At 43.4% G+C, this 18,437-nt stretch overlaps 2 protein-coding genes across 4 annotated transcripts; one reads left to right on the plus strand and one right to left on the minus strand.

Moving 5' to 3' along the window:
- The first annotated feature begins 3,548 nt into the window (after window positions 1–3,548).
- LOC136443230 (uncharacterized) lies at window positions 3,549–9,830 on the plus strand. The gene is made up of 5 exons (XM_066440373.1): window positions 3,549–3,828; window positions 5,517–5,637; window positions 6,098–6,239; window positions 6,709–6,913; window positions 7,252–9,830. Exons 1-5 carry the CDS (start codon window positions 3,651–3,653, stop codon window positions 7,935–7,937), a joined length of 1,332 nt encoding a protein of 443 aa, XP_066296470.1. The 5' UTR covers window positions 3,549–3,650; the 3' UTR covers window positions 7,938–9,830.
- Window positions 8,974–16,574, minus strand: LOC136443232 (uncharacterized). 3 transcript variants are annotated; one of them, XM_066440375.1, is made up of 8 exons: window positions 16,438–16,574; window positions 16,256–16,294; window positions 14,529–14,656; window positions 14,103–14,165; window positions 13,778–13,857; window positions 12,789–12,919; window positions 12,468–12,534; window positions 8,974–11,890 (listed from the first exon to the last, which is right to left on the minus strand). In XM_066440375.1, exons 3-8 carry the CDS (start codon window positions 14,600–14,602, stop codon window positions 11,760–11,762), a joined length of 546 nt encoding a protein of 181 aa, XP_066296472.1. In that variant the 5' UTR covers window positions 14,603–14,656; window positions 16,256–16,294; window positions 16,438–16,574; the 3' UTR covers window positions 8,974–11,759. The 3 variants fall into 3 exon arrangements, with proteins under 3 accessions (XP_066296472.1, XP_066296473.1, XP_066296471.1); XM_066440376.1 differs by lacking the exon at window positions 16,256–16,294 and having other exon boundaries at window positions 14,529–14,652; window positions 16,438–16,573; XM_066440374.1 differs by lacking the exon at window positions 16,256–16,294 and having other exon boundaries at window positions 16,438–16,573.
- Window positions 16,575–18,437: the final 1,863 nt, after the last annotated feature.

Below are 18,437 nucleotides of genomic sequence, written 5' to 3' on the forward strand. Positions count from 1 at the left end.
TCAGTATTCTACATTCCAGACACCATGCTTCTTTTTCGGTTCTACAGCAGGACCCTTCCCTTGAAAAAATGTCTACCAGACATTGTCAAAGACAGTTTGCATGGCCAACTGAGAACAGTGTTCAAAACGAGCATATTCGACACTTCCAATATTTGCAAGGGCCTAATCACAAGAAACCTGTTTCTGGTTGATAAATCCATACGCTACTGGGAATCATCATTAGAAGAGGCAGACTGTGCCACAGACAGCAACGGTGACAGTGTCCAACGTTTGCAAATACTTGAACAACTTGGAATTTCATGGGCATTGCATGGCGATGATACGAAAGCGAAAAGCTATTTCGAACAGGTGCTATTGATGTGCAAAAATATGCCTGGGAGCAGGACAACTAATGCAAAAATTGCCGCGGCACTTGGCAACGTAGCAGGATCATTGAGTAGCCCTGGTGATCATAGGAAAGCAAATAGCCTCTTTGAAGAATCACTAAGACTGGTGAAAACTGTCTATGGTGACAATGTAGTCCACCCAATCATTGCCACGTCACTACACAACCTGGGAGCATCTTGGAGTGATCTGGGTGATCAAAAGACAGCAATCCGATACTGCGAAGACTCGCTAAAGATGTGGAAAACTATCAACGGAGAAAGCACGGCACATCCAGACATCGCTTTAGCATTAAACAGCCTGGGGTTATATTGGAGAAAACTGGGCGATAACAAGAAGGCAATGGGCTACTTTGAACAGTCACTAACAATGAGGAAAACTATCTTTGGACACAACACGGCTCATCCAGACATTGCTGAAACACTTCATAACCTGGGATCATCATGGAGTGCATTTGGTGATTGCCAACGAGCAATTAGCTATGAAGAACAGTCACTTAAAATGAGGCAAACTATATATGGTGACACCGCACATCCTAACATTGCCTTGACGCTTGGCAACCTTGGATCATCTTGGAATGATCTGGGCGATCTAAAGACAGCAATTAGCTACCACGAACAGTCACTTGAAATGCGGAAAGCTATCTATGGAGACAACACCACGCATCCCTGTATTGCTTCGTCACTTTGTAACCTGGGATCATGTTGGAGTGAACTCGGCGATAAAAACAGAGCAATCAGCTACTACGAACAGTCTCTAACGATGCGTAAAACCATCTATGGAGACAACACGGTACACCCGGACATTGTCCAATCACTTAACTGCCTAGGATCAGCATGGAATGATCTCGGTGATTACAAGAAATCGATCAAATATTTTGAACAGTCACTAGCTATATCAAAAACTACATATGGAGACAGCCACGCACATCCGATCACTGCTGGACTTTTCCACAACCTGGGATTATCTTGGAGTAAACTCGATGATCAAAAGAAAGCAATCAGCTACTATGAACAGTCACTTATTATGACGAAAGCTATGTATGGAGACAATACATCACATCCAAGCATTGCCGATTCACTCAACAACCTTGGATTATCTTGGAATAGACTCGGCAATCCAAAGAAAGCCATTAGCTACCACCAACAGTCACTTTCGATGAGGAGAACAGTTTATGGAGACGACACCGCTCATTCGGACATTGTCAAATCACTTGGAAATATGGGATCATCTTGGATGAAACTGGGCGACTACAAGAAAGCAATTGGCTATTTCGAAAAGGCACTAACAATGTCGAAAACTGTTTTTGGTGACAAGGCGACACATCCGGACATTGCTATGACTCTCAGCTCCCTGGGATTTTGTTGGAGTAAATTTGATAAGCACAAAAAAGCGATAAGTTTCTACGAACAGTCCCTTTCAATGATGGAAGCCATCTATGAAAACAACATTTCTCACCCGTCTATTGCTATGGTACTTTGCAGTTTGGGGACATTATTGAGTGAACTCGGTAATGCGAAAGCTATAACATACAACGAACAGTCTCTAGCTATGTGCAAAACTATGTATGGAGCCAATAGGGCTCATTCTGAAATTGCCTCGTCACTTGACAACCTTGGAACGTCTTGGAGCAATCTCGGTGATGACAAGAAAGCAATTATCTATCACGAACAGGCACTAAAAATGAGGAAAACTGTCCACGGAAACAACACGGCACATCCGGACATTGCCGCGTCACTCAACAACCTTGGAAGATCATTCAGCAACCTTGGTGATCACGAGAATGCAATTAAGTACAATGAACAGTCACTAACGATGACGAGAATTGTCTTTGGGGACAACAGGGCTCATCCAGACATAGCCGCGTCACTGTACAACTTAGGCATATCTTGGAATAAACTCAATGATCACAAGAAAGCAATTAGCTACAACGAGCAAGCTCTGTCTATGTACACAACTATATATGGAGAGAACACTCCTCATCCGGACATTTGCGCATTACTTTTAGAATTGGGAACATTATGGGGTAAACTTGGTGACCAGAAGAAAGCAAATAGCTACTTCAACATGTTTTATGTTATGATATGTAGAGAGCCCATAACGCTAGCAACTTAACGCAGAATCTCGACTTTCAGCATTTGAAGTTGGGTCATGTACAAGTACATTATTCAAGTACATGGTCATTCTTTATTGTCAACCACATTCTAAGTATATAAAGACACCTTGGACATCTGGAAGTCTGACTAGGAAACGTCTTGATTTATTTGACCATAGCTTAATCTTACATTTAATCATCTCTCTCCCTCTCCCTCTCCCTCTCCCTCTCCCTCTCTCTCTCTCTCTCTCTCTCTCTCTCTCTCTCTCTCTTTATCTATCTCTCTCTCTCTCTCTCTCTCTCTCTTCTTCCTTCTCAGGCTAACCAGAAAACACAGTGTATTTGTGCGTTAACGTTTATTGGTGTTGGTGACAGGTTGGTGTTTATTGGTGCTAGTGAAAGGTACCAATATAAAAATTGTGACGTGGAAAGAAAGGACGAATAATGAGTTTAATTGATAGAATGTCAACAAATACGACGAGGCTTTGCGCACTGCTTGTTAGTACAGATAGCTGATACATGTCGTACCCCTTCCGAAACATACTCGATCGTATATAATCGTTAGTTACAGATGAGGGTGTATATGTGGTTAGGGCGAAACAGACCAAGACGATCCATACAGGGACAAGAATAGAAAATCGAAACAAAACAAGACCGTCCGATATTAATCATGTCAATGGCTTCACAACAAAAGTCATTAAAAAGAAATTTGTTTCCTTTGCCTAACAGCAGGAAATTATTGCTGCAATTTGATTACTGCTGCTATTTCATTATTTCCGGCAATCTGAGCTGCTCGTCATTATTGTCATATTCGTCATATTTTTCGCAAACCTGCTTCCCTTCTTAATTTCAGTGGTTGCTGAGAAACCTCTTCTGTAAGAAAAGGAATATGCAAATGGTTATTCACACAAACCCCTTCATGTCCTCTGCCCACAACCCCTGCGCACAGTCGGTGTGACGTCAGCTGGTTCTTCCTGCCGGGATCCCAGCTGCCTGTCTAACTACATTCTCATCACTACGGACAAAACTTCACCTCATGGTATCATAGAGGCACCGACTTTGCTCAACAAGAGGCGAACAACATAGACGAATTGTGCGGACCGCGCTTGCGACTGACATTTTTCCTGCACGGTTGGAGTTAACTATATATAACCTGGTGTTGTATGTAGTCATGTCGCAGTTGAGACTAGGGTGTGTGGTTCTCCTGGCTGTGTTAGTGGCGGTAGACGGGAACGCATGGGAAAAAGAAAACTACCCAAACCCGCAGCTTCAGCCGGAACTCTGCAGCCCTAACGTACGGAAACCGTCATGGCTCTGCAACCCGGACCACGTCATGAACGAACAGTCAGGTAAGAACTGTTGGTGTTTTACATTAGTGCATGCATGGTTGTGTGTTCCTACCAGTATCATTGTAAGCTACCTTACGTGTCGTTAGGTGTTCCATTTGATGTTGGTGCCCGTAGCATTGAAAAAAGGGTAAATTCTCAGAAAAGATCCAGTCTTTATTCTCGTTCAAGTAAGATTACTGAAACTAAAGTTCAATGCTGGTGTCATCTAAATGTAGTTGCGGTCGCCATTGGTGTGACGAATGGATATGTCTTACTGTCCGCGGTAGTCATAGCAGTTGTCATCGCTTTATCTCAATCACTGGCTCCAAGTATTTCCGATAGCTTAGCTCCATGACTAGATAACTCTGGTTTATTTGTTAGTCGGGCCGATCCTGATGTCATCGTTATGCGTCTAGCCGCTACAAAAACCTGTTTTCGGACTTCCATTTAGTCAGGATAATTGATGAGGTTTTCTGACCATTTACAGCCTAAATGTGAAACCACACATAAGAGGGAGGGAAACTTTGGTGTGTTTCCCCACTGTTCGATTGCGCCACCGGCACATGTGCGGCATGTTCCCGGAATTTTTAGCATTGCTGCCCGGCTATATCGAGTGTCGTACCCGTCGGATGCCTCTCGGCAATCTCCAGACGGTAAAACCCCACAACGTTCTTCTGCAGTCTCCACAGACGGCAATTCGTAATGTTTGTTATGGTCGCAATGCAAGAGGCATTTCTTGCCCTCCCGACTCGTCAGCGTTGTTTGTATTGCAGACGCTGAGTTGTTTTGTTTTGTAGAGCGACTGGTTTGTAAAGTGGCCAAGAGGCAGGTTCTTGCTTCCTCCGTGTGGATTGCCAACTGCTGACTAACCAAACGTGTCCGTGACAGGGACACACATCTGTCCTCCAACCGAAGGGGACAGTCCATTAGTCATTTCGGCGGTGTGCATCACTCGTGTGATTTGTCCCTCTAAGCAGCCAGAAGCTGAAATAACAGGTTATTACTAAGCTCCTTATCCAGCTTGTCTCTTCCACTGTGAGTGTTTTTGTTGATAAACATTATTCCTGACTACACTAGACACGGTCACACCCTGCCAGTACGAATTATACGTGTAGCATTTGCGCTACTTGACGGTCACGCTTTCCAAAAGGGGCTCACCAAAGTTAGTGTCAGCGTGCCACAAGGGGCCAAGAATTTGAACCCTGGTCCGACCCAGGAGTATTGGTTCGTATCTCTCAAGCTATAATTAGCTTTGCTCCGAGAGAAACGCATATTGCGCGCGTGTTGTTGTTATATGTACAATTCAGTGTGTATATATGTGTGTGCCTGTGTGTGTGTGCCTGTGTGTGTGTGTGTGCGTCTCTGTGTGTGAGCGCTTGTGTGTGTGTGTGTGTGCGTGTGTGTGTGTGTGTGTGTGTGTGTGTGTGTGTGTGTGTGTGTGTGTGTGTGTGTGTGTGGTGTGCACAGCGTGTGTAATTGTATGCCTCCAGGTTCAAGGATATAATGAGCAATGTAAATTATGGCTTCTCACGTGTGGAAGTAAAAGACTGCTGACAAATTCTATTTTGTCAGCCTTCAAAATGTATCTAGAAAATGAAATATGACGTTGTAACATAAAATGCACACCAGGGTAACTATTATGTATTACACGTAACACGAAGCGAAATGCTGTTCTGTACAATAAAAGTAATTTTTGAACTTCCCTGCAGCGCTCCTGGTGAGGGAGAAACTGAAGCTGGTTCATGAAAAGGCCAAATGTTATTGCGACGACTGCACGGACAGAGGGGGTTACACCATCTCTGTAGCGACCATGCAGCAGATGGAACCCATGTAAGTAAAGCACGCTGGGAGCACCCCCCCCCCCTCCCCCCCATCACTAACTGTGCGTGGAGAAAGCTGCAGCACGACAGATTTAGTGTCTAATACTTTTAATATGTAGAGTGTATCATGGATGTGTTTGTGAATGGCGTCAGTGCTTTGGGGATTTCAGTGGCATAAATTGACTCACGAATCATAACAAATACAAGCCGCTAAAGGGAGCCCAAAATCTAATCATTTCGAAGTCTCAAGAAGACCTACCCACATACCAAGTATGAAGACAATCCATCCAAGCTTTCTCGAGTTATCGTGCTGACAGACGGAAGGACACACATACGAAAACTGACCAAAACATAACCTTCTCGGCGAAGGTAATAACCATTGAAAAAGTATTGTCTACAATCCTCATCATCATTCCTATACCAGACGTACATGCACATTACCATTAAACATCCCCCCCCCCTTTCTGTAGGTACTGGACGCTCCTACCCACGGAACAAGTCCCAGTCAACATTAGCTCCAGGCGCTACGCGCGCTACTTGAGAGACACATGGTTTGCGGACGAGTCATGCACCGATCACGTGATCATCCTCGTCTCTAAGTTGGATGACATGGTGAGTGCCTGCAGCTAGCCAATCAGAAATTTACGAAAATTGATCCAACATGAATGTTCAGTCTTCAGCGCCGGTTTTTCTTGAGTGAGTGAGTGAGTGAGTGAGTGAGTGAGTGAGTGAGTGAGTAGCATATAGCAATTGCTCCAACAAAAAGGAGCTGACTCACCAAATGACGAGGCCTTCTTCAAGATAACTGACCTCACGTGACCTTACGAGGGCAATAGATTAAAGAGGGTTGGAAGTCGGTATCACCCCCCCGTCCCGGTCTGACGACGGCTGCTTGGCACTTATCAGTACTTCTACTGATGTAATCATCTATTGGACTAGACGGTGGACTCTCTGCCTACATGTATGACGTACTGAACAGAATTCTTCTTAACGGAATTAAAGCATCAATCTACACCAGGGCCATCCTTCCAAACAAAGATGAGACATAATCTTCAGACTTGTATTCACCCTACATGCATAGGTGCTCATCTCGCCTGGGGAGTTCGCTAAGGCCATACTTCCCGACGAGAAGATAAAGTCCATTCTGCACAAAGCCGAGCACTTCTTCAACGTCACCGGTCACTACCAGCCCCGTCTTGGGCTGGAACAGATGATCGACGAGATCGCAGAAATCTTCGACGCTCTCGAGCGGGCACAGTCATTCATTCTGAGCGGCTACATGATCGGTTTGTGCGATTTTATTACCCACACCTTTGCTATTTCAGGGAAAATGACCTTTCTTTATTACTTGTTCGTTTTACCCTTTGCCTAGCATTTAGGTGAGGATATTCTGAACTAGCCTGATTTCAATTGCCCTTCTAGTCGGCAGCCGCCTGTAACCGCTAGCCGCCTACAGAAAACCAGGACAGCTGGAGTTTGTGTTATACAGACTAATTCTGAACATTTTGGCAACATCAAAAGAGATGTCGTTAACATGTTGGTTTCCATAGCAAGCTCCAAGGCCAGTGTTCTGTGATCATGTGCTGTGTGTTGAGAGATGTAAGTGTATTTCTGTTGTCTGCAGCTATCATCCTCGGTGTGGTGGCGTTATATTGCACAGTGGGGTTCATATGCTGCCGGACATACGCCTCCATGAAGAAGGCCGACAGACAATACTCCGCCCAAGAAACCCCTTTCTTCTTCGTTTACCTTGACAAGAAGAAACTCAAGGCAGAGGAGGACGAACGGCTGAGAAAACAGAAGCGCAAGGAGAAGAGGAGGAAGAAGAGGATGGAGGAACGGAAGAAGCTGGGAGAGATGCAGGCCCAGACCAGCGACGTCGATGATCTCGGCTACGACCCGAAGTACGATGGTGTGAAGGGAGAGGAGTATGAGATGCGCCCCTATAATGACCAGGCTGCTCCTATGCCGTACTGGTACGGCTCACCTCGCGGCGCTACTGCGTCCCTTCCATCGACACCACTGCCGGGCAGGTCCTTCAACGGCCGCGCTAGCACGCTCGGGACGGCGTCGGTACCAGGCTCTCCTATGCCAGTCCGCGGGAACCCCCTGTACAAGCCCCGGTCCTACACCATCCAGCCTAGCCCGTCCCTCGGCAGAGAGTCTACCGTCTACCCCGTCAGACCACTAGGCTCTGCCGCATCTGGTGCCGCCTCTGAAGTCTCTATCCCTCCCTCCTCTGGGTCTACACACAACGGCATCAACGACAACAACAACCCATACGTCCTCTGCTTCGAGAGCACCATCTAAACGAAGAGTCTTGACTGGGGAACAACCTTGATTGACAGCTCTGCCAATCAGCTATTGGCGTAAAATGCACGTGCACACGCTGTGTGTATCCGCATCTTTAGCGTGGTGAAGGTGCTTTGATTTGCGGAGAGCCTGCTCGGCTAAAGGATGCTGCAATCGGCTTGCTGGCAAAGGTTTGAGTGATCATAGCATTGCTGCCAGTGGAACGGCAGACTCAGAGCATGTTTGACAGCATGAAGTCTCGGATCACGCCACATGGCACTGTCGCGGTGCATGACTGAGGATGGTTGGTACACAGAGCATGCAAGCTGGACTTACATGCGGCCAAAGAAGACGAAAACAAACACAACATTCTGCTCACACTGTGTGAGCGAATTTCGATCTGTGCATGACCAGTCTGCAGTTTGGCCCAAGCAGCAGGGCAGTTGATATTTTGGTTTGGTCCGAACGCATATACCATTATGCATGAAGTTCGTCCAACAGATGAGTGTCTGTCGTCCCCTCTGCATGTTTAACGTTTTGCACATCCCTTGTATTGATGTTGGTGTTGGTGTCTGATCTTACATTGCGTTGATGTCATAAAAACATAACCTTCTTGGTAAAGGTAATAACCAAATAAGCATGGAGATCCTTGCTGCATTTCATGATCATAATCATAGATCCTTCACTTATGATTAGGCTCTTAGTGAGGAAAAAGGAGCTTTTATACAGTGAGCCTTGGTCTGAATAAGCTGAAAAACTGGAATATTCAGATCGTCCTTTGAGCATGTGTAGACATGATTTGTTGTATGTTTAAATAATCTCACCACCAAGTGGTGAGATGGTGTTTAATTGTACTTTAACGTAAGAACCTGTTTGTACAGTGGAATGTTATACATTATTGTGTGATAGAGTCATGACTAACCAGCTCAGACTTGTTTGCAGCAGTTTTTGAAAATACTTTTACTATTCTACAAATTTTGATAAGTAGGACTAAACAATCAGGTGTAACAATTGCTTGATTGCAATTCCAACACAATAAATACACATACAAAACTTCTGTGTGAAAATATATCAGATGAATTGTGAAGAATAACAAGCTTGTAAATAGCACAGCTTTGAAAATGTTGTAAAAAGTACTTACAGTCAAGGAGAGGGCAACTTGTCTTCTACCTTAATCTTTACAAGATTGGAAAAAAAAATCTTGGTCAAAATTTCAATCTATATACATGGCCAATCCACTATCAAATCTAGAAAAACTGCCTTTCTGGTGAAACATGCATTGCTGTTACAGTGCCTATAAGTATCACTCAATTGTAGAACTACACTGTGTTTAATATATTCGATAGCATATCATGTTTAGTGCAGATTTAGGCTAAGGGAACTGTTCTATTTCATTAACATGAATTGGGAGTTTTTTTGGGGGGACTATATATTACATCCAAAGTTAAAATATTTGATTTGTACTGACTTGATTGCAGTACAGGCAGTTTTGGGCTTGCTTTGAGTCATTTCTCCTTGTGGAAAATACTGCATATTGTGGAGGTCTTTATCAATCTATACTAATTTACCAATTATGATATAAAGTGCTTTGTACAAATGTGGATATGTACTTTTCGGCATGTAAAAATACTTGGAAAAGAGTATACAAATATCTGATGAATATACATAGCTAATTTACAATCTTTAGTTGTTACATCATTGTATTATTGCCATTTCAGCCACAGTGGCTAGCCATCATTGCAAAAATGCATCCCCATGGGCTTATTTTAAGTATGATACACAAATAGATCCACTTCTTGAAGTATTATGTACAGGAGTATAAAAGAGACATGAATAAGATAACAATTTGACTTGGTGCTTACATGTACATGTGTTACTGATACAATGTAAACATCAAGAGACTCATACATACATGACTTGTTACCATGATTTGTCTTTTTACAAAATAGATTGCTGTATTCTCAGCATTTGGTGCCTCCAAGAATACTATTCTGCCCATAACAATGTACAGTCAAACCTGCCCAAGGCGACCACCCGGCGGACCGAGCAAAAACGGTCGCGATGGACAGGTGGTCGCCATGAAGAGGATTCCACTCTCATGTTTCCAGGTCGAGGTGTTCAAATACAGTACGTAAATGGATGGAAAATTATGTGAATTTAGACAGCATGAGCCCCACCAGGTTCAATTTCTCATTGACAGAAAGAGGCTACAAAAATTACATTTTCCGTTATCGTTGTAATAATTGTACACCGCTACAAGCATCGTGTACACATTTTCGTAATAATTTTGACTACAAAACAATGGTTGCCTCGATGATCGCAGCACCATCCCGCATTCACACGTTAGATTAAATAGTACACACACACGCACATCATCGAAGTTTTAAGGCCTAATACAAATCCCTAGAAAACACCTGCTGGCCCCAGCCTTTTTTGGGGCGTCGACCGCTGGATAAAAGGGTCAAAAGGTTTTTGATCTGACAACTAAAGATGAAAACGGAACGGTGATTTCGTCGCGCCGCGCCGCCAAGCTCTATGCGACCGCATCAAATGGTAAGTCAGTGTAGCAGAACGCCCAGCGTCCAATAAAGGTTTGTGAGATTCATGGAAATAAAAAGAAAAAAGAATTTTAATTTTCATCAATAACTAGAGTATTCGTAAATGTTCATACACAAAAGCATCGTGTTTTAGAAATTTAAAGGTCAGCGGTATGCCAAATCCGGGCCATGCCAAATCCAAGATGGCGTCGGGACCGAGGAACAACATTTCTCGCCCGGTGTTTTGCCCGCCGCGAAGTTATTTTTCGGCGGAATTTAGCAAGACACAGACACATTTTTGTTGAAAATACAAGATATAGATAGTAATTTCTGTGAAAGATGACTTTTTGACGCCATGCACTACGTATTCGTTTTGAAAATTGATTTTTAACTGAACTTGCTTGAGTTTGCGGTAAACTATAAGATTACGATAGGCACAACAACATCACAAACATTTGTCTTTACAGTGTTTATAGGGGGAACGTTTTATTAAAACACTTCATGGAGGAATCGATGCTATAACATTACTATTCCATATATTTTTGTCCTTTTTTTGCCCTTCAAAGTCTTGAAAACATTTCCGTGAAATCCGACAGCAAAATGATCCGATGTCACCACAAGCTTGAAAATTAGGCGGCCGCCATGGGCAGGGATTGTGCTCTGTGCGGTCCCAATTCGTGGCGGTCGCGGTCGCGTTGGTCAGGTGGTCGCCTTGGGCAGGCAGCTTAATGCTTGTGCCTATGGGGAAAATTTTCGGGACCGAGAAAAAGCGGTCGCCATGGCCAGGTGGTTGCGTTGAAAAGGTGGTCGCCTAGGCAGGTTTGACTGTAAATAGAAATCTGTCTGAAAAGTGCTTTTTCATAATTAGTCAATTTCCTGAGCAATATTTCTCTTGCTTTCAGCTACCATCATCAGTATGTAGGCACAGGAACAGGACATAAAAGCAATGTCAATTTGATTTAATGTATGATATCCTACATTAGTGCACATTGCTTTTGGCCTTCCTTTTGAATAATAGTCAACAATAATGCTGGAAAACCCACTTCAACAAGAAAGGTCGGAGCACTTATTACTTAAATGCACTGTCAGCTGTCTGACTGAAATCCATTTATTTTCCTTTAATTTTCAAAACTGATGGATTAGACATCTTCCTTTTGACTCTTGACGGCATTTAGTTTTCCATTCTCCCACATGATATTTTAGATACCTTCTATGGAATCAAGCTTGCTTGGCCTTACATCGATGACTCCCCCCCTACTTATGGGGACAGCACATATTGCTACCATGAATATCCCCTATCAAATTACACGTGCCAGACACAGGAGCAACACATGACAGGCTCGTAACACAGCCCTGACCGCTCTCTGTAGTCCAGCACCGAGCGGTCCCAGAAGTGGTTCATCAGCCAGAACGGGATCATCGCCAGGATGAACGCTGCAGACAGAAATGTGTATCAGCCAACACCCAATAAAGCTTTTTAACTCCCTGCCACAGAACCTTGTAACTCCCAAGGACAGATGTAAATTCAAGAACTGTATCAATTGCCATCCCTGTGATACTCCTCAGCGCCCTAACAAAGGACAGCTTTTATTGAAGATGAGGCATCGCGCCTGGCATAGAAAAAAAATCAGCTGCACAGTCATATTCACATACTAGTAATTTCTGAAACTCGAGTTCATTGGAGCCATGTGGCTGTGCAGGGAAGTGAGGATAGGGAGAAACGGTTGGAGAAAAGACATACTAGTACATGTACAATAGAACTGCAGAGTTAAAAAATACACATCTATATTTAATTTGATGAACATTAGATACATTGGAATGCACAAGTACACTAAAGGTAAAGCACACTGTGGTTACAAAAACTGAGTTAACATTATATATGTATATAACCAATGAAACAGTTTGGCTAACCAAAAGATATGAGCAGAAGAATGGTGTCAAAAACAAAATGGAGTGACAATATGACTTATGGAATAGTATTTCTAAAACCTTGAATGTAAGCACTACTGACCTGCTGTAACCATGGCCATGATTGTGAAGGCCAGAGACAGGTAGTACAACTCTGGGGTGTTGTTTCTCTGCAATAACAGGGGAATACAATACGGTCAGAAAGAGGAACCTCCAGAAATCACACGTGACAGATAATGCAGATATACTGTCAACATGAGATATAGTATTGCACACTGTACTGAACATGTCCAAACATACCAAGACATTTATGAAAACAGTGTTATTACTTTAAGGACTAATGCTACAAACTGAGTAAACATACAGCAGCAAGAGCACATTTCCTAAACCGACAACACAAAAGAACAAAAGAAAGTAAACCTACACATTCGTCCCCCGTGGCAGTCTGTACCGTGTAGATCAAACCCAGCACAAATGACGCCAGCCCAAAAACATGGAAGGCGAGTTTGACTTCCCGCGGTACGGGGTCCATCAACGCAAACAGGAACGTAAAACCTGCAGATAGTGTCAACAAAGAGTAGGTGAAGCGGTAAGAAATACTGTTGGTGAGTGTTGGGTATATTAAAACATTAAGGTTTAAAGTAAACTTGGTCACAGCACAGAACTATTGTTTTCACTGCCATTAGCCATTATTTCTTAAGTTTGGCAGATAGAACAAGACAAAATTACATATGTATCTGTATCTGTATGAGGGCCTGCATGGGGGGTTCCCGACAACGCTCTACGCTAAATTCGGAGTGCCGGCTACGTAATACGCTAAATTCAGAAAGCCTCCCTACGCTCTACGCTAAATTCAGAAAGCCCCCCTACGCTCTACGCTTAATCATGGAGTGGTCGGCAACGCTCTACGTAAAATTAAAACGGCCGATTACGCTCTACGTAAAAGGGGCATGCAGGCCCTCCTGTATAGCAAGGTATAACCTGACCACTCAGTATAACACACCAGCTTTGCAGGCACACAGCATGGCAGTAGCTCAGGTTATATTAGACTGCAATATTAGCTGCAAGCATTGTTTAAAGTTTTAAACTCAGAGCTGTATATTGAGGTAGAAACCTGGTCTGCCTCTAGGACCTGTCCCTCTGTCCCAGGACGGAATTTTACTTGTTGGGACGGAAAAAAATTCAGCCTGTTCGTCCAAAAAATCTGAACTTCACGACATGAAACTGATGAAAATGCATTTTTGTAAGCTTAAAATGACAGATTGAACAACGGAAATTGACAACATGGGCACCCAAACAATGAGTGGGGCGGAAAAAAATTCACACTGGAGGCAGCCCTGGTAGAAACATGTTCTACCCAGCGCATGTTTCCCCCACATGGTCCCCTTCAAAGGTTACAGGTTAATGCCTTACCAATCATACAGAAGGTGAAAACAATGGAGGCCACCAGCAGATCAAACAACTGCTGCCCACAGTACCGAGTGCTCTGCTCTCTGGTAAACAAGATAAACAAGTAAACAACAACAGCCCAGCAGTTTGTAAGGCAGACTATGCCTGCATGTAACAATACAATAAAAAATATACAATGTACCTTTGCAACATCTAGAGTCAGCAGTTTTGAAATAAACAAGTTTTCCCTAACATTAATTGCAAATAGCAAAATGAATAAAACTTCATTTACTGTGTTTTCCCTTGATTTACAATACAAGATAACAAGTACATCAGTTTTTAAACTTACCTGGTCAAAACAAAAAACTGTGGAGCCAGTAGGGCACAGGTGAAGATAGTCACCACAATACGTCTGGTAGGGATTAAGGCAGAAATATAAGGCATGTCAGTTTGGCAGTACAAGCGTGAATGTAATCTGTGCCCAATGAGGGGACAATCACATATCAAATACTACCTGACACGGCATATACATTAAGTTACACTTTCAAATCAATAGCTTGCTTGTTATAAATTTGCACAGACATGGGCACATATCATAGATTATGACCAAGTATGCAAATTATGACTTGAATGTAAAACCTGTGTACATGTATGTCAAGGCGAGTGTACTTGTTTGTTAGCTTCAGCCTACTAACATCTGTCTTTATGTATGCAACAGTGAGTGTTCTGATTTTATCTTGTTACATGAATGTAAGGAATAGTCACAGCTACTTACATCTTAAGCCTGTTTGTCTTGGGGAACCATCTAATGAGGTGGTACACACTGTGGGGCCAGCAGTAGTACCACATGGTGACAGTACTGTAGTTACAGGTCCAACTCTGGGTGGTACTGCTGTGGGCTACCTGGGGTAACGTTACAGTAAAACCATGATTAGCACAGTTGTGTTCAATAAAAAAACAGGTGCAATCTGTGCAGCAGAAAAGGGTTTATTCAAACTAGATGTGTGATACAACATGGCTTTGTACCAGGGAGATCTTGCATGACTCAGCTTCTGGTGGTACTGGAGGAGTGGACCCAATTACTGGAAAAGGGGGAAGCTATTGACGCAATCTACTTGGATTTCAGGAAAGCCTTTGACGCCGTTCCCCATCAGCGTCTCTTATGTAAGCTGGGGTCGTACGGTGTGAAAGGAGACCTGTACAACTGGGTAAAAGACTTCCTAGCCTCGAGGAAACAGAGGGTGGTGCTGAATGGAACTAGTTCCTCATGGACCCCTGTGAGGAGTGGCATCCCGCAGGGGAGTGTACTGGGCCCGGTATTGTTTGTAGTATACATTAATGACCTACCAGAGGCTGTCAGCAGCACGGTCAGAATATTTGCCGATGACAGTAAACTCTACCAGGGTGTGAAGGACAACGAAGGTCGGGTCAACATACAGAAGGACTTAGAAGCTTTGAGGGACTGGTCTGCGTCCTGGCAGTTGCCCTTCAACGTGGGCAAGTGTAAAGTGTTGCACATGGGGAACAACAACAACAGGCAGATTTACACCTTAGGGGATCAGGTATTGGAGGAGACCACGGCAGAGAAAGACCTGGGAGTGACAGTGGACAATCACCTCAAATTCCATACGCATACGGCACAAGCGAAGAACAAGGGAAATCAGATGCTGGGGTTGATTAAAAAGTCCTTTGCCAACTTGGATGAACAAACCTTGCCAATTCTCTTTAAAACAATGGTGAGGCCACACCTGGAATACGGAAATGTAGTCTGGGGACCACACTATAAGGTGGGCAAGCAAGAGTTAGAAAAGGTCCAGAGAAAAGGGCCACAAAAATGGTCCCTTCTCTAAGAGAGCTTCCTTATAGCACTAGACTTCAGCGACTCAAACTCCCTACCCTGGAGTATAGGAGACTGAGAGGTGATATGATACAAGTTTTTAAGATCATGAATGGAATCGATAGAATCCCGGTACAAAGTTTCTTTGCTCCAGTCGAGCAATCAGTCACTAGAGGTCACAGTCTTAAATTACAAGTTCCCCTGGCCAAGACTAGGGCGAGGAGTCAGGTCTTCAGTGTTAGAACCGTGTCGAGCTGGAACGCCCTACCTGAGTCAGTGGTTTCAGCGGATAGTGTAAACCAGTTTAAATCCAGACTTGACAAACACTGGGATTGCCAAAAGTATGTCACATGAGAGCGAAGTCAAGATCAGGACAAAACAGGCGGAGCCTACTTTCCTGGACACAGTATCAAGGTATCAAGGTACTAGTGCCTGCACCAATACGTACCCAGCTGTATCTGCTTCCGCGTGCACAACATGTTAACTGTCACTTAACACAACACATACTGCACGTAACGTCTAAGATATCAATCAATAAGACAAAGTAAGACTAAAGTGGGTAGCAACAACAACAGCGAGTTCCTGGATATGCCGGACGGAGATTTAGAGTGTGTGACTTTTTATAGACATTGAGAGTAAGGGAACGAGAAAGAAGAGACTCTGACCTTAGAGCTGTCCTGCAAAATCTGGACCCAATATCTGATCTGCGAATATGAACAAGGGTCGCGTTCGGGCTCATATGGGGGAGGGGGGTGAAATAAATTTGTGCAACGTTTTCTCTTACAGCAAGGTTTACCGGTTGCTGAAACCGACATTTTCGTGTTAAGGAGTAACTTGCGGGACTTACCAAGCTTCTGACGTATTTTCGCTACCTCTGAGCCAGCATTTTCCCAAACACAGCCTATTCTGAGCGACGAAGGAAACAAACTTCCTGCACTGAAGTGGAGTGGTGACGTCACGGTAACCAGGCAATAGCGTCTACTCTTATGTGCGACCTCTGGCGGATTTGGTGACACAGCAGGGATGGCTCGCAACTTTGCAACATTATTTCTGCCTCCTGTAAGTTAGACTATGTTGAGTTGATTATATGGATGACATCCACTGGGCACCCGAAAACTAATGCGAGCGTACGAATAAAAAAAGTACTTTTTTGGAAACGGGTAAAAATTGATTCGCGCGCGTATCAACCAATCAATCAATCGTTCGCAGGCATCAGTGTCTGATGCATGGCGGCTGCAGACATGCATAGGGCTCGCCAGGCTGGCGCGCGGATGTCATCCATATAATAAAATCAACATGGCCTTACGTTCACTCCAAGCGGAGGTTAGTAGGGAAAATTGTGAACATCTTATCATATGCTCCGTCCGCACGCCCCGCTATTAATAAAGAAGGTCACAATCTTTCCCACCAACCTCAGCTTGAATAGTACATTAAAAGTACTTTAAAATTAGTTGTAACGTGTGACAAGGATGAAATTTTGTTTCTCCTTAGTATCTAATGAGACAGTTTTAGGAAGTCAAGATAAGGATAACAACACTAATATTGGAGGATTAACACGCCCTGCTGATATGTATGCATGGCGTTAAAGCTTTAAGACGATCGATGTTATACATAACCAGCGGCCGTCACGTGCCCAGGAAGCTAGTATATTACACCGCGGTTGATTGATGAAGTACGCTTTATGAATTAAAGTAATATGAAAGAGCCTGCATATGACATAAAGAAAAGTAAAAACTGCCGTAGCTTGTTTCACACACTTGTAAAAGAACCAACATATCAAGTTTGGTTCGTTCATCCGTAGTTTTCTTTTTTTTTCGGATATTACCGTGAAGACATGAGTCATATCCATGCCTTCCTATGCATATTTTCCTGCGCATATCTTCGACACATGCAGTTCAATGCATATGTCACATCAGACGTAGCCAAAGGAAAACTATTGTATACGTGCAAGGCATGTAAGGCCTGATATAATCAGAACCGAGAAGCCGTATCAAATCCCGGTAGCTATCAGAAAACTTGACGTAGTTGTAGTTAAAAGAGAGAAGGCCGGCGTAAGTTACAACAGGGCCTAGAAATCTGAAACATATTGCTTGTCGCCCTGTCCAATGTTCGTCAAGGAATGGAAGTATGTCCAACGGTTTGTTGCGAGATATATTCCGTCTGTTAGTGGCGCACTACAACCTTCCCTGTCAATCATAAGATGCAACCACGACAACCAATATTAAAGATTTATATACTCCAGCTGTCTGTGACTCACAAATCCTCTTTATTACACAACTCCTTTTTATATCTGACGTCAACACTCGTGGTTCTTAATTTGATTTGATGTGCCCGTAATGAAAAACTTCAGCTATCACCAAAGATGCAAGAACTGATGATTCGTGACAACTAACTGGAAATGTGTAAATGAGAGATGTAACATTTCTCATTAAAACTAGGATTCATATCAGCAGTTATATGCACATGTGCTCACTTTGCTACCAGCCACTTAAATTACCTTGACGGTTAAGCTTTTTTACCTTATTAGACGCAGGTGAATTGTACTGTTTGTCAAAGCCAGCCACTAACAATATGCAATACAATTATATTACTATAGTGTCAGTTGATTATCCAGTATATCATCTACTAAAAGGCCAACCTGTTGTTTCAAATAACTAACGTGTCATTCTGTACTACTGGAACTATCTATCAGGCCAATATTCACCCGGTCGCACATGTATACAATATAATGATTGTTGTCTTCCCGTCCCCTACATATTCTTAAATCATTACATAATGTCACTCGACAAACAATGGGGTGGTCATTCACCATTCAACTCCTGTGTAGCAGAACTCTTGGGTCTATTC

Source organism: Branchiostoma lanceolatum, chromosome 10, assembly GCF_035083965.1.
Source record: "Branchiostoma lanceolatum isolate klBraLanc5 chromosome 10, klBraLanc5.hap2, whole genome shotgun sequence".
Taxonomy (NCBI): domain Eukaryota; kingdom Metazoa; phylum Chordata; class Leptocardii; order Amphioxiformes; family Branchiostomatidae; genus Branchiostoma; species Branchiostoma lanceolatum.

What these genes read in the sequence shown, in the direction of transcription:
- LOC136443230 (XM_066440373.1), top strand. Translation starts at nt 3,651, where the DNA reads ATGTCGCAGTTGAGACTAGGGTGTGTGGTTCTCCTGGCTGTGTTAGTG. An exon ending in ATGCAGCAGATGGAACCCAT is followed by an intron (nt 5,638 to 6,097) that starts GTAAGTAAAGCA and finishes CCCTTTCTGTAG; the next exon opens with GTACTGGACGCTCCTACCCA. An exon ending in TCTGAGCGGCTACATGATCG is followed by an intron (nt 6,914 to 7,251) that starts GTTTGTGCGATT and finishes TGTTGTCTGCAG; the next exon opens with CTATCATCCTCGGTGTGGTG.
- LOC136443232 (XM_066440375.1), bottom strand. Translation starts at nt 14,602, where the DNA reads ATGTGGTACTACTGCTGGCCCCACAGTGTGTACCACCTCATTAGATGG. An exon ending in AAGACAAACAGGCTTAAGAT is followed by an intron (nt 14,166 to 14,528) that starts GTAAGTAGCTGT and finishes AATCCCTACCAG; the next exon opens with ACGTATTGTGGTGACTATCT. An exon ending in CAGTTTTTTGTTTTGACCAG is followed by an intron (nt 13,858 to 14,102) that starts GTAAGTTTAAAA and finishes CTTGTTTACCAG; the next exon opens with AGAGCAGAGCACTCGGTACT.